The sequence below is a fragment of the Diadema antillarum genome, unplaced genomic scaffold, assembly GCF_040938485.1.
Source record: "Diadema antillarum isolate AM-2024a unplaced genomic scaffold, OU_Dant_1.0 scf00000226, whole genome shotgun sequence".
In the NCBI taxonomy this organism is placed as follows: domain Eukaryota; kingdom Metazoa; phylum Echinodermata; class Echinoidea; order Diadematoida; family Diadematidae; genus Diadema; species Diadema antillarum.
The window spans coordinates 3,792,927-3,806,301 of record NW_027271115.1 but is presented as its reverse complement, the minus strand read 5'-3'; the positions used below and the strand labels follow the sequence as shown (position 1 = coordinate 3,806,301).

Sequence of the window (13,375 nt, the reverse complement as noted above, 5' to 3'; positions counted from 1 at the left end):
TCACAATGATTTGTATGTACGTACGTTTTTCTTATTTTTCACATGGAGATGAATACACTGTCTTGGATGTGTAGACCTCAATTTCGTTGAATTCCACTCAAGAATATCGATACTTAACAACCCAGCATTCATATCATATTCAGCTTGTTACTTTTTCCTCATTATGTCTGGTAAGATTGAGCCATGATTCAATGAAATTATTTCTTTAAAATTGAGAAAAGGAACAATTTGTAATCGGTGGATTAATTTGATGCTTCATTAACTTGGAGGCAGACTGACCACCGCTGGTTTAACTCATGCAACAATATTGTCATCGATCCACTCAATCCGGTTCATCTTACGTGTATGTATAATGTACTGTTACTTATAGGTTATTGCTGCTAGTGGTAAAGAAAATAACTATATGTCTCACGTTGGTGTAAAAATGAATTTGATTCTGAATTTGAACTCCAGACTGGTTTGATATTCGTATATATACCAAGCTGTATTGCCACACAATATCTACGATATATACTGGCAGTTATGCAGTCATATTTATTCAATAAGCTGCGCGTTATATTTGTATTCAAATAAAAAACCACAATAAATTATAGCACAGGGATTATGTTAGCTTGGACTAACAAGACTAATGCTCAATCAGAAACAGGAATACACCATGTGTCACTGTGATTTATTTGCCAAATTGACGCAACAGTGTTTTACAACCATCTTCATCCACAGCAAAGATTTGGAGTAGAGAACTAAGGCATGCTTTCAAAACAGCGGAACAAAACTTTAGCATAATGATATCACCTTCTCAAATGTAATGTTACATAACTGTCTTAACTTAAGTTATTGCGACATAATAGCTATGTACTTGAAATCCATTATTGGATTTACACAATACTGTGAAAGTGTTAAAAAGAGAATCGTGTGATCGTCATTTGACTACTTCATCCTTAAATGCCTGCTGAAGGAGATTTACTCAAGAAGTTGCTTTTGTTGATGAAAGGTAAGTGTGCTAACGATTGCTCAGGTAAATAATTGGGTAATTTCATAGGACTTCTTCTTCTTCTTCTTCCTCTTCCTCTTCCTCTTCTTCTTTTTCTTCTTCTTTTTCTTTTTCTTCTTCTTTTTCTTTTTCTTCTTCTTTTTCTTTTTCTTTTTCTTCTTCTTCTGGCACAATGTGCCTGGTTGATGCCGTTTGCTGACTATTTCTAGTCACGTGGGGCGAACGACAAGGGGGGTACTTGTTTGGTCACATTTGACCTGTTTGCGTTGATTTTAATCGCCCTGTATATACCTTGACCGCATGGGCTGCGACTATTGTTCTCACCATTACAGACAATTTTGTTTAGATATTTAAGTTTTTTTTTTGGGGGGGGGGGCTGGGATGGGTGAAGATTCTTGCAGAGACTTTGGTCAAAGCATATAATTTGTGTAAAATACAACAAAAAATTCTCCCTCTCGTTACACTGCTTAGCAAAGAAAAAGAAATAAAGGCAATATTTAACACTGATTGTATGTGTCAAGGTGCTTTTTATAAAGGTTTATGATAGCCGGGGCCATTTTATGTAGTTTTGCTGCTATGGCTGAAATTGTACGATATCGATTACTCTTTCTATTGATAACTATATAATCTCTTCTGAAAATGAAGAATGAATTAAAATAAACTTTTAAAGTAATAGCAAACGCAGAAAACGGTATACGAGTAAACTCAAAGAAACATTGTTAGTATAGGGTCTATGCACCACATTTGATGATAAACTTATACGAGTATCACAATCAGCAAAAGACAATGCTAGTGGTAAAGAAAGTTTGGACTAAATTAGATTCAATTCAATTCAATTGAGTGGTTCACAATCTACACGCTTGCTTTTTAGTGGACCTCTCAATTCTTTTCTTTTTCTCAACTGAAACATAACCTTGTATTATTTTTGCAAGTATGCATTATATATATATATATATATATATATATATATATATATATATAACTAACTTTATTTGTATCATTTGATATCATTTGCAAAGTTGTATGTATACGTTTGTGATATAATTCCTAATTTATACTGTGTTGTGTTCTGTTGGAAAAAGAGAAGAATGAAAATAAATGAATTGAATTGATTCGAATGAAATTAAATTGAATTAGAACATCAGGCAATTGGTTATACCTGTTTATCGTAATTTCTTTCCACAACGTGAGTATCTTAATCGTTTCTACCATAAAATCAAACTGTATGTGCTTCAGTGTACTAAACGTACATGAACGATCCTTGAAGAGATATAAGGTAGGCACATTATAGACATCCAAAGCAATTTCAAGGGAACGTCGTCTCATTGCCTTGATAAGAGAGAGCGAGGAATAATAATAATCGCTCAGTAGCTCTGGTAATGTTTCTTTTATCTGTAAATCGCATCAAGGATTATGCTCCATAGCAGACTGTGAATCAGTGGTTATAATAATACCAATGATGAATTATCCTTTGTCAGGTTGCCAAATGCCGTCGTCGAGGATTTCACGTGTGATTGTGTTTCACACTTAACTCGTCCATACTCAGAACTATTATACAAATGAATTTTTCTTGGTTTTTTTTTTTTTTTTGGTTTTTTTACGGACTCAAACCGAGAGTCAGTACATTGAGCGACGTGTCGTTGAAAAGTGTCTTTACTTGTGTAAATGTGCGTGTTTGCGTGTACGTGTATGTGCGTGCGTGTGTGTGTGTGTGTGTTTGTGTGTGTGTTTGTGTGTGAGTGTGCGTGTACACTCATGTGTGACCCAATTTCTCTCTTCTTTACTTGCCTGTATAGACAACAAAGCAAACAGAAAAGAAAAAGTTCGCACAATCAAATTTTGTGCAAACTTTTGCGGCTGCAAAATGTAAGTGCGCAAATATTTACTTGCTTAGTTAGACAGTAAGAGATTATTTCAAACTGTACTCTCTCTCTCTCGTCTTTCCGTAATCGCTATATCCTTTCTGTAATTCTGTTATTCGTAAATTGACTCATGGTTTATACACATATTACATATATATATATATATATATATATATATATATATATATATATATAAAACATGTATAGTAACGTAGATATGTATCTTTATATCTTTATATAACAATGTGTGTGTATGCGTACACCTTTGTTTTCTCTCTTTTCTCTCTGTTCATCTATTTCAAACTTCTCATTCCCATATGCAGTAGATCAGATTTTTAATGATTTATGTTTCAACAAGCTTCCTGCAAACTAATGTCATTTATTTCATAATACAAACTTGAAACAGTTAAATGTATATTACTGAATTTTACTGACAAGTTACATCAAAGTACCATATATATATATATATATATATATATACATACGTATATTACATACACGTATATACTCATATCAAAGGCCTTAATCAGCTTAATTGGCTCCAGTCATCAAAGCAAATAGTTTTGCGCAAACATTTCCGGCTTCGATTCAAAGGTTTATTAATGTAGATATGCAAATATTTACTTGCTCACAAATTAGTTCAAATTATGATCTCTCGCCTTTCAGTTCCCTAGCCTTTTTGTATTCGTAAATTGACTAATAATTCATACACACATACACACACAAATCACAATGCACACATACGCATTTTGTTCGTAATCATGTCTTTATTTGTAAGTAAAACAAAACAAAACAAAACAAAACAAAGACTATGTTAACATAATAATACCAGGACCATGGTCCTATTCTGGACACATGGTAAGTAATGACACACTTACATGTACATACTAACAGTGAACAAGTTATAATAATTATATAGTTATACTTGCAACAAATTTTGGTGATTAAAAAGAATAAGATCTAATTAATCACCATACATTTTGCCATTATACATACTATGCCTTTCTTATTCCTTAAGTGTCAATCCAACTTTACTAATTTGTATATTTATCCAGGATATACATAGTACATGATTTTAATTGTGTGAGTGCCAATAACCTATAAACCATTATATCTGTTCCGAACACATATTTCATTTCAAATTGCTTTAAGTGTCAATCCAACTATTTTTTAGTGTCAAGTGTCTATCCAGTAAATCATTCTATACATCTATCCAATTAATGTAATAATAGTTAGTGTCTTCAAAACTTACATATTACATTTCAAAGTGTAAAGCTTCCCCCTATTATATTCTTTTCTTGCATAGAATATTGTGAATGTTTTAATAGAATTTAGTGGAACTTGGATTTATATCTTTTGAGTGGGCCTTTCAGGTGTTGTTTGTTTCCAAGTGTTGATCTGCCCCTTTAATTGCTCCTATCTCGATGGCAAGAAAGGAAGGCTAATAGCCCTTGCGTTTTAGTTCATTCAATTATACTTTTTTTTTTAAATTTCTCTACTTTTTTTTCATGGGCAGCCTCAGTGTAAGGTTCGAATGGTACTGTCAATTCAACAGTCGATCAGGATTTGCTTGACTCTTTCAGGTAAGACTACTATCAACTATGTCTGCTCGTTGATAAGTTGTTACTACGTGGGGTGGAATTGTTCCGCCTGCCACTTTGCCCTCCTTTTTCGAGCGGCGTATACTACATGACCACTGGGAAGAGACTCTTTGATATATATAGCATTGTAAACAGCAAATTGTTTCCATTTTAATTTATTTCATCTCATTTCATTTCCAACAAAAGCAATTGAAGAGTTTGTTTGCAAAAACAGATAAGTCCATTTTTGAAGATTTTGAAGTACGGTCTCTGTCATAAAGTACAAAATAATACCTTTCAAATGATATATAGGTCACTACATATAAAGGTATATTTTTGAAGTTATGGTCAAAAGAAGCAAAAATTTTCTTATTATTCTCTTTATTTTTCTTGACCTTTAATCGCAAATATCTCCATATGACAAATATGGACTTATCGGTTTTTGCAACAAACTCTTCGTATAATTTAAGCACAGTTAAACAGTTGCATTATACACGAAATCAAGCAGATCATTTCTTATAACATGCATACATGGGAAACAAAATGTAAGTGAATTGTTAAGCTAACTGTGACATCATTGTATTACAAAAATGTGTTTTACATATATATAATATATATGATATCATGTGTATATATATGTATATATATATATATATATATGTATATATATATATATATATTATATACACGTATGTGTATGTTTGTGTCTTTAAATGTCACATGGTAAAGCGGATGGAAGCGGTCATTGTGAAATCACCCTCCCATGGGTAGAATTTCCGTTATAAAGTTCAAAGCACCATTCTTTTCTTTCAATAATATAAACATTCAAGCACATTAAGAACATTAACAAAACAATAGGACAGGCATTGTTTAGATTTATGAAGTCATTGCGGAGTCACGTGGTCTCGTTCGCGTTACATCAGCCTACTTTAAGTGTTTATATAGGGCGCTACATAATCATAATGAAACCATTTAAGATAATCATGCAGCAGTGATTGATGAGGCTATAAGAGCAGATCAAAGTTCATGTTGACTGTCCCATATAGAGGTAGATTGAGGGAGGGAAGGAGAGAGGGGAGAGAGGGAGAGAGAATCGAGCGATTAACAAGCAGGTCGAAAGACTGAACAGGGATCACGAGATAGAGTACTGGTTATGGTAATATACATGTAATGTATATGCAGTTTGTTTTGATCCAATCACGTTGGTACAACACGCCACCATAGGTATACTAGGTGGTTAATTCCGTGTTCATCGCATCGCAGCGGATCCGGATGGTCAACTAGTGATAACAGGGAGATTAAAAAGCTATCTACGACGTTCTCCGACTACACGTGCCAAGTGCTATAAAATCTAACTTCAAGCATACAGAAAAACGTGACTGTGGTGCCACGAAAAGGTAAGCAGGATTACAAGAGCAGTATATAAATAATTGTACCCTCTTACCACCGTTATAAAAGCCCGACAATCTCACAAAGGCACTGATTGTGCTTCGGTACTTCGTACACACGTCTGCCATTCGTATTGTACTCACGAACGTTCTGCGTGTAATGATTAGACTGTTCGCCTGGGGCAGTGCATGCTGAATAACTATATTTTGTCGGAATGCCAGTAGCGAAAACGATATCGGTCAATACATATATGTGCTTTAGTACATACTACATAGGGCATTTTGTACCTTCTACTACAGTACGTTGAATTGCCTCTGGGAAAAGAGATGAAACATGACCTCTAGTTCAACATGTGCAATATGCCTACTGCTATATGGGCATGAAAGCTAGTATAATTTATACTGGCGTGTCATGACATTCTAACATATATTGTCAGTCACCTCAGACACCAAACGAGTCGCTGATTCAATTGATTGTGGAAATGGCAGCATTTATGATGATATTGGTTATGATTATAAGTTGATTGACATTCATAACTCTTCTGCAAGCCTTGCACTGTTGTTGGCAAATGTGAACTGATTCTTCAGAGCTATATGCATGTACCATAACCATTCCAGTGTTCACCTGTACATGTGTAGGTCTACCAGCTCAGGAATACGTAAACTCTCTCCCTGTGAACAGTCCGTGTCATTCTAACCGTGCCGTATTGAATTCATTATGTAAAAAGGCATAGTCCATTATTTCGATCTTTTCTTGTGTCGTGTGTCGTATTGTACAGTACGTGCGTGTCACCACCGCAACAACACAATGGTTAGGCTTCGATCCATAGAGGAAATACTTGCACTTCGCAGGATCGCTCGAGATACACACCTGGAATGGAATATTCAAATGATATTTTATGGCTAGAACCCAATGGTTTCTCATAGCTACTAACCAAAATCTGCGCCCGACATATCTCAAGTGAGAAGTAATGCATTTTCCGTTGATGACAGGCTATTTGCTATAGAGCACGCCTTTCCCGTAGACCCCTGCCCGAGTATCTACTCAGGACTCGATCGTCCTTAGTGGGTTTATTCCATGTGTACAATGCATGAGAATTAATAAATACAACAGGTTGAATGAATACCATACTCTGCGTCTTTTGAAATGAAAAAAAAGAGAAAGAAATGAATGGAAACAAATGGAAACTGACCAGAAATATATAGTCTTAAAGTATAGTGAAAATGATAGATCAATGCCGTCCGAAAACTGGCCTATGTGGCAGCTTAGTATTGAGTAACCAACTTTTCTGAATAATCGGCATACATGTCTGATATCTGAAGAAGGTTAAACGTGTGATATCAATTTTGTCACTAAAACGGAAGAACATTATCAATTTTACTCCTGTCCTCATGTTGCTACATGACATCTAACAACACAACGCTCAGAAAATCGTCACCTGTGCACTCGGAAGAAGTGGAAACGTGTAACTGAGTGTAACAGCCCCGAATGTCTAATTGCTAAGATTTGATTTGATTATGCGAAGATCTGACAGACAGTCTTTGAGTTTTAGGCAGATTACTTTGTTACCATATTTAGTCATTAAAGCGTTATTTTGATATCATTTGTTGGATTGCCTTTGAAGATTTTTTTTTTATTTATTTTTCGCCAAAAAGAAGAAAAAATGCTACAATCACTGTATCCCTCTTTTAAACGGTGGTGTTATTTTGTTAAAAGATAATCCGTCCACCACACTATCTGTAATTGTATGCACTTGATTCTCTGTGGTATCTATTCTCATAACATTTATACGGAACACGACAAAATGAAAATGAGCAAGCGTAAAACGTAGAGGACCTCGAACCCCCCCCCCCAAAAAAAAAATCAATGATATATAATGTACAATGAATGACTTAGTGAGTGGGAAATTTTGATATAAGTGACGTCGCAGCTAATTGTTCAGGAGTACTCAACCTCGTTTTTTCAACAGGTGATGTAGGCCTACAATGCACGAAAATGAACATAAACGTGCATGGCGCCTGTCCTGTAAGTTTTAGCTTGTTCCTTTCATGTTTGACCTTTGGCTAGCGGCATGTGTCGATGTGTATTGTCTTGCTCATTTATTTCAATCCACTCTGTAAGGAAAATTGTCCGATATGTATGTATTCATTGAAGCTGTTTGTTTAGTTAATCTTTCTTTCTCTTTTCAATACAAATAGCCTCATACCCATAACCGGTACTTTCTCAGTAAGGTTACAAGACAAACAGCGATGGACATAGTGACCGTACCACAGGGCATGGTGGTGGCCCTTATCGCCTTCCTCGTCAACCTCTTCACCAGCTTCCAGTCCTCTGTCGGCCCCAACTCGCCGCTGTCTCTAGGTAAGGCTACCGATTACTAGTAGGGCCTACTACCGCGCTGAAGATTTGTAGAATATCACTCTCTCCCACATCTGACGTCACTATTCTCTTTCTGTATAATACTCGCCCACAGCCAAGTGCGAGCCACATTGTGTGCCACCGATTAATTTCAATTCTTTCTCTCAGCTACTAGTATTTGCCTATCTCTCTCTCTCTCCCTTTCTTTTTTATAATTTTTCTTCTATCTTTGTAGTACCTCTTTAAGCATCACAATCCCTATCTCTTTTTCTGTCTATCTTTCTATTTATGTGAAATATCTTTCGTTCGTATTTATTTATTCAGCTTCTCAAATCAAATCAAAATAGATTACATGGATGTGACAAACTTAAATGAAACATAACAATATGACAAAAGAGCAATACAGAAGTGCACTTTATACTACATGCATAACAAAACCACTGGAAGACATTTATGGTTGCATAATCCCAAATACAGAAAAGGCAGTACATTTGATTCAACAAGAAAGCAGAAGGCCGTAAACATAAGTATGGCCAGTCGTTGTCATTGCTATGAAGAAGGTTATCTTTTGTGTTTAATCGAAACAATCATGAAGCTTAGTTCGAATCTTTACTTCTACCGAAACCGAGGAACAGTGAGGATATTAAATTTTGTTCAAGGCATCACAGTACATTGTATCTTCAGTCGCCATATCTTATGTCACAAAAGAGAAGGCTTTCACTTCATTGTCACAACTTAAGTCCCTTCATTCTGTTGAATCGTGAAGGACAATTATTTCAAATCTGCTGATTAAGTGTTTAAAAATTTGAATTGTTACTGGTGAATTACAGAAAACGTCATTGTTGTTATTTTAACACTGCACTTTACCAGGCTGGTTCCACAGCACCATCGCCAACCTCTCCGCCAAATACCCGACGCCAGTCACCCCGGCACCCTATGCCTTCTCCATCTGGGGGCTGATCTACCTATGGACGCTGGCATGGTTGATATATATGCTGACCACGCTCTGTCGGCGGAACAGCCAGGGGCCGACCTACCTGAACCCGCCCGTCGTCACCATCCCTTTCCTCACCATCTTCTGCATGAACAACGCGGCGAGCATCTGTTGGCTCTTTCTGTGGGACCGCGAGTATCTGACCCGATCCACGGTCGCCTTGCTGCTCATTGCACTCACCCTCTACGCCTGTTTGATTAGCAGTCTTTCAAGGGTTAACCAGTTCCTCAGCGAGCTCAAGTCTTTCGCCGAGTAAGTATAATCACCACCTCTCTTTACTACCAACCTCCAAGGAATTTTCCCTCTCTCACCGGTGATATGGCTCAGTTAGTATCGCGTCTGCCTCCCAATCAAAATGACCCCGGTTCGATTCCCAAGTCGAGCTAGCTGAGGTGTGTCAGCGTACCGACCCCTCTGCCAAAGATGGAAAACATTCTAAGTGGAGGGTTCGTGTGTGAGAGAGTCACAATTCGTACACGTAAAAAATACTGCTTTATTCATTCATCGCAAAGAGCAGAGTGGAGAACCCTATGAAACAGTCCGCCCAACATCCATCTGGACCCATGGAAGACCAGCTAGTGCAGCTGAATATATGGGCTATCCAGTCATCTGCTCAGATGGGAAATAAAATAAACAAAAAAAAAGAAAAAAAAAACGAAACCAAGCAACCTACCTCCTCTTAGCGCAAATCATTTGGCTTGTGGATCTTCCTTGATGGAGTCAGGGATGTGTGTGAGAGACACACCTTCCTGGTGTAGCCCACGGGCATGACCGGAACGATTTACTGATCAACGTTGTTGAAGATCTCGCTAAAAATTTTGTGGTTATTTCAGTGATAAAGTGCAACTTAATGATAACACACTCTCCAGCCCTTGAGTAGGTGCGTTTTCAATGGTATCATACTAGTTTAGCAATAGTATACGTGGAACAGTATAGATTCACGGTACTGAAGCCCAAGTATGGTTTGAAAACATGGCTCAGTGTAGCTCCGAGGAATAGGGTGTTACATGTACAGTATAACAACCCAAAATGAATGTAGCAAAAAATGCTTCTGAAAACTGCTTATCTAATAGTGGCGAGCCAATGGCGTAAAATGGAGTCAAAAGGGGCCTGAGCTTTCGATCCTAGCAGAATCCTAGCAGGCACGTGGAAGAGAGTCCAAGTAGTCCATTTCTCTTCCCTCGAATACGCGTTTAAGTGGTGTATGTTGCACACTTCCTTCTGGTTCAACTCCTGTGAACATGGACAATCATGCGGTTTGCCTTTAGAAGGCTTAGGTGATTTGTTCGCAGCCAGCGAACAGTATATATCACTTTAAAATACACATAGACTAGTGCTATACTGAAGAGAAGGTCATTGTATGTGACGCCACATTATGACTATCTACCCGTACTCACTAGCGGTCGTACATCTTCAAAACTGGCCTTGTCAATCGACGCTGTCACATTGCCGCCATTCAAATCACAATTTTCCTTCTCGTCTCTGTAATCTGCAGGCCCGACCTTTGGTGTTACCGCATCCTGATCCACAATGGTCTGGCTATCTACGCTGCCTGGGCCACAGTGGCAACTACCGTCAACATGTCCGTTGCCATCATATACGACTTTGGTTTCCCCAGGTAGGCTAAACAACAGCAGAAACTCATCACCTACGCCACCGACACCTTCACCACCATCACCATCACCACTGCATGCAACAATAAACAACAACATTAACAGCACAGCTTAAATGTCATAATTGCTACCTTTATGTCATGAGTGCCTGAGAGGCTATTGTAGGTCTAGCCTATATATGTTTCGAAGGAAAATGTCACTTCGTTCCGTTCACTTACTCATTCTCCACTACGGTAGCCGTTTCTGAGATATGTTTTCCCGACTCGACAAGTGAGGCCTACACACTAATAAAAAAGGGGAAATGCATTTGCCTGAGCTGAATGCATTCGTAAGCCACTTTTTGTGACCCCTATAGAAACTACATGCCTCTAATGATCGTGTACGGTAAAGTTGTCAAAACAGCAAAATAAAACAGCATATTATAGCCAAAAAAGCAAGCAAACAAACAAACAAAGAAAGTGAATAAAACTCTTTATGAACTGCGCGTAAGGCATGTTTTTTTATCCATGTCTGGAAGTGAACGTCCGTTCTATTACGTTATGTTTTTGCACTTCCTCATGTGTACGGTGCTTTCAAGTTGTTTGCCTTAATTCTCCTCCTTCTGCTTGCGCCTGCTCCTTGTCCTTCTCCAGCGATACAGCAACTTACGTCTCCCTCACCATTCTCGCCGCCGATCTCATCGTGTTCTTCATCTTCGATCTCTGGGTCATTGACCGCTACACCCGGTACGTCTTCATGGTCTACCCGACGTTCGTATGGGCTCTTAGCGCCATCATGGTGGCTAACGGCAATGAGACCAGCAGTCCCGCCTTCATCTACGCCGGCGTGCTGGTCTCCCTCGCCTTCATCTTCTTCATCGTCAAGACCGTCTTGATGAGCATCCGCGAGCCTGTCTACCTGCTGATGAAGAAAGCGAAGTTGAGCTCCTACTCGAGAATGGTCTAATTTGAAGCCTCGTCCCCATTTATTATGTTCATCACGATCGAATCATGAAAGCTGAAATCAGTCGGGCTGAAATGCAGCTCGCTTCTTTGTTGGCGTGTGGACAAAATCGATATCAATAATTTGCCTAGTTATTAGTGTTTCACCTAGTCCTGCCATTCAGTCATGTACGATTTCTATTAAGTGGCATTAAGGAAGTGGTATTGTCGGAATTGATTAGTGTTAATCTTTTTTGATACCGCACTTTCTCTCTTTTGAGCGACAACGAAAATAATCGTGGTGTAATATTCATACATTCTTCCGTCTCGTTCCAAATTCGCGGCGGCTTGCATGATACTATAGATGAAGACAATGTTGATATTTCTTGTTTAAGTGGTTTGATCATTGTTCAGTGTTTTAACAATGTATGTAGACAAAAGACAAGTAAATTTACAGTGTACTAAACTTAGGCGTGATATCTCACAAGGAAGCCTTCATTTTTTTCTCTTATACTGCAAAAAAGGCAATAATTGCTATCAAAGTTACCTTATGTCGCATGTAGGATTAAACCTTTCCCCAGTTTTGCCATTTTGATTTCAACTGTGCTGCATAATTCCTCATAGTGCTTGACCGTCTTTCAACTGCAAATATTGTACTTTAAGAAAATTATTGTTGATTATGTGTCTTGGTGTTTCTAAGGTAGTACAGTTGCCTTTTGCCGGTGACAGCCTAACTAAAGTTGTAGTTTTCACATTTTCATGAACAAATTTCGATATTTAATTATTAAGGGTGGCATGAGTACCAGATTATGTCGGAAGTGGACCAAAAAGAGAAATAATATGTACAACCACTTACACACTTTTTTTTTTTTTTGGGGGGGGGGGGAACCTGCCTGTGTACAGTATAGTTGACGTAGATCACTTTGAATTCGAAATAACCATAATGGGTATCTTTTTGAGTTGACGACTTTATGTTATGTTATGTTATGTTATGTTATGTTATGTTTTGTTTTGTTTCGTTACCTTGCGTTATGTTATGTAGCTACTGTAAATCGAAGGTACAGTGTATTTTTTTCAATCTTCATATGATCATACCATTGCTACCATAATGTTCACTTTCTTCTGTTATACTGCAATAATATTGTATGTCTGAATCTTCTTTCGCGGTGTTTCTTAAGATTAAACTGAAATTTCGATTATTTACTATTTAAAATCATACCATCATTATTCAAGTTGAGTGTATTGTTTATTCAGTTGAAAAAAAATGAAACAAAGTACAATGAAGAGACAGACAGACAGACCGACTGACTGAGAGTATTATCAATACTGTATATTTTGTACTGTGATGCTGCTAGAAATAAAAAGAACAAAGCTCGTATATCGATGGCCTCAATTAAAAAGAAGGAGAAGAAGAAGGAAGAGGAGGAGGAGAAGAAAGGACCTTTTTCCAATGAGGAGAAAGAGTGAATATTCCATCCCAATGTAGAATGCAGTGCAGCTGAGGTCAGTTCAGACGGGAAAGACTGTGTAATATGCGATGACGAGATAGCTTGTAATTGCGAAGTGCACATCTTCTTATGAAAATTGCGATTTGGGAAAATGAACAATTTTGTGGTGGAAGAAAGTTTTATGTTAGTTTAAAAACAAAAACAAGTCCACTTAGTTACA

At 37.6% G+C, this 13,375-nt stretch overlaps 1 protein-coding gene across 1 annotated transcript; it reads left to right on the top strand.

The window, feature by feature from the left end:
- Window positions 1-5,599: 5,599 nt before the first annotated feature.
- LOC139724727 (uncharacterized) lies at window positions 5,600-12,536 on the top strand. The gene is made up of 5 exons (XM_071635849.1): window positions 5,600-5,830; window positions 8,021-8,183; window positions 9,051-9,426; window positions 10,670-10,792; window positions 11,420-12,536. The coding sequence occupies exons 2-5, from the start codon at window positions 8,072-8,074 to the stop codon at window positions 11,730-11,732; spliced, it is 924 nt and encodes a 307-aa protein (XP_071491950.1). The 5' UTR covers window positions 5,600-5,830; window positions 8,021-8,071; the 3' UTR covers window positions 11,733-12,536.
- Window positions 12,537-13,375: the final 839 nt, after the last annotated feature.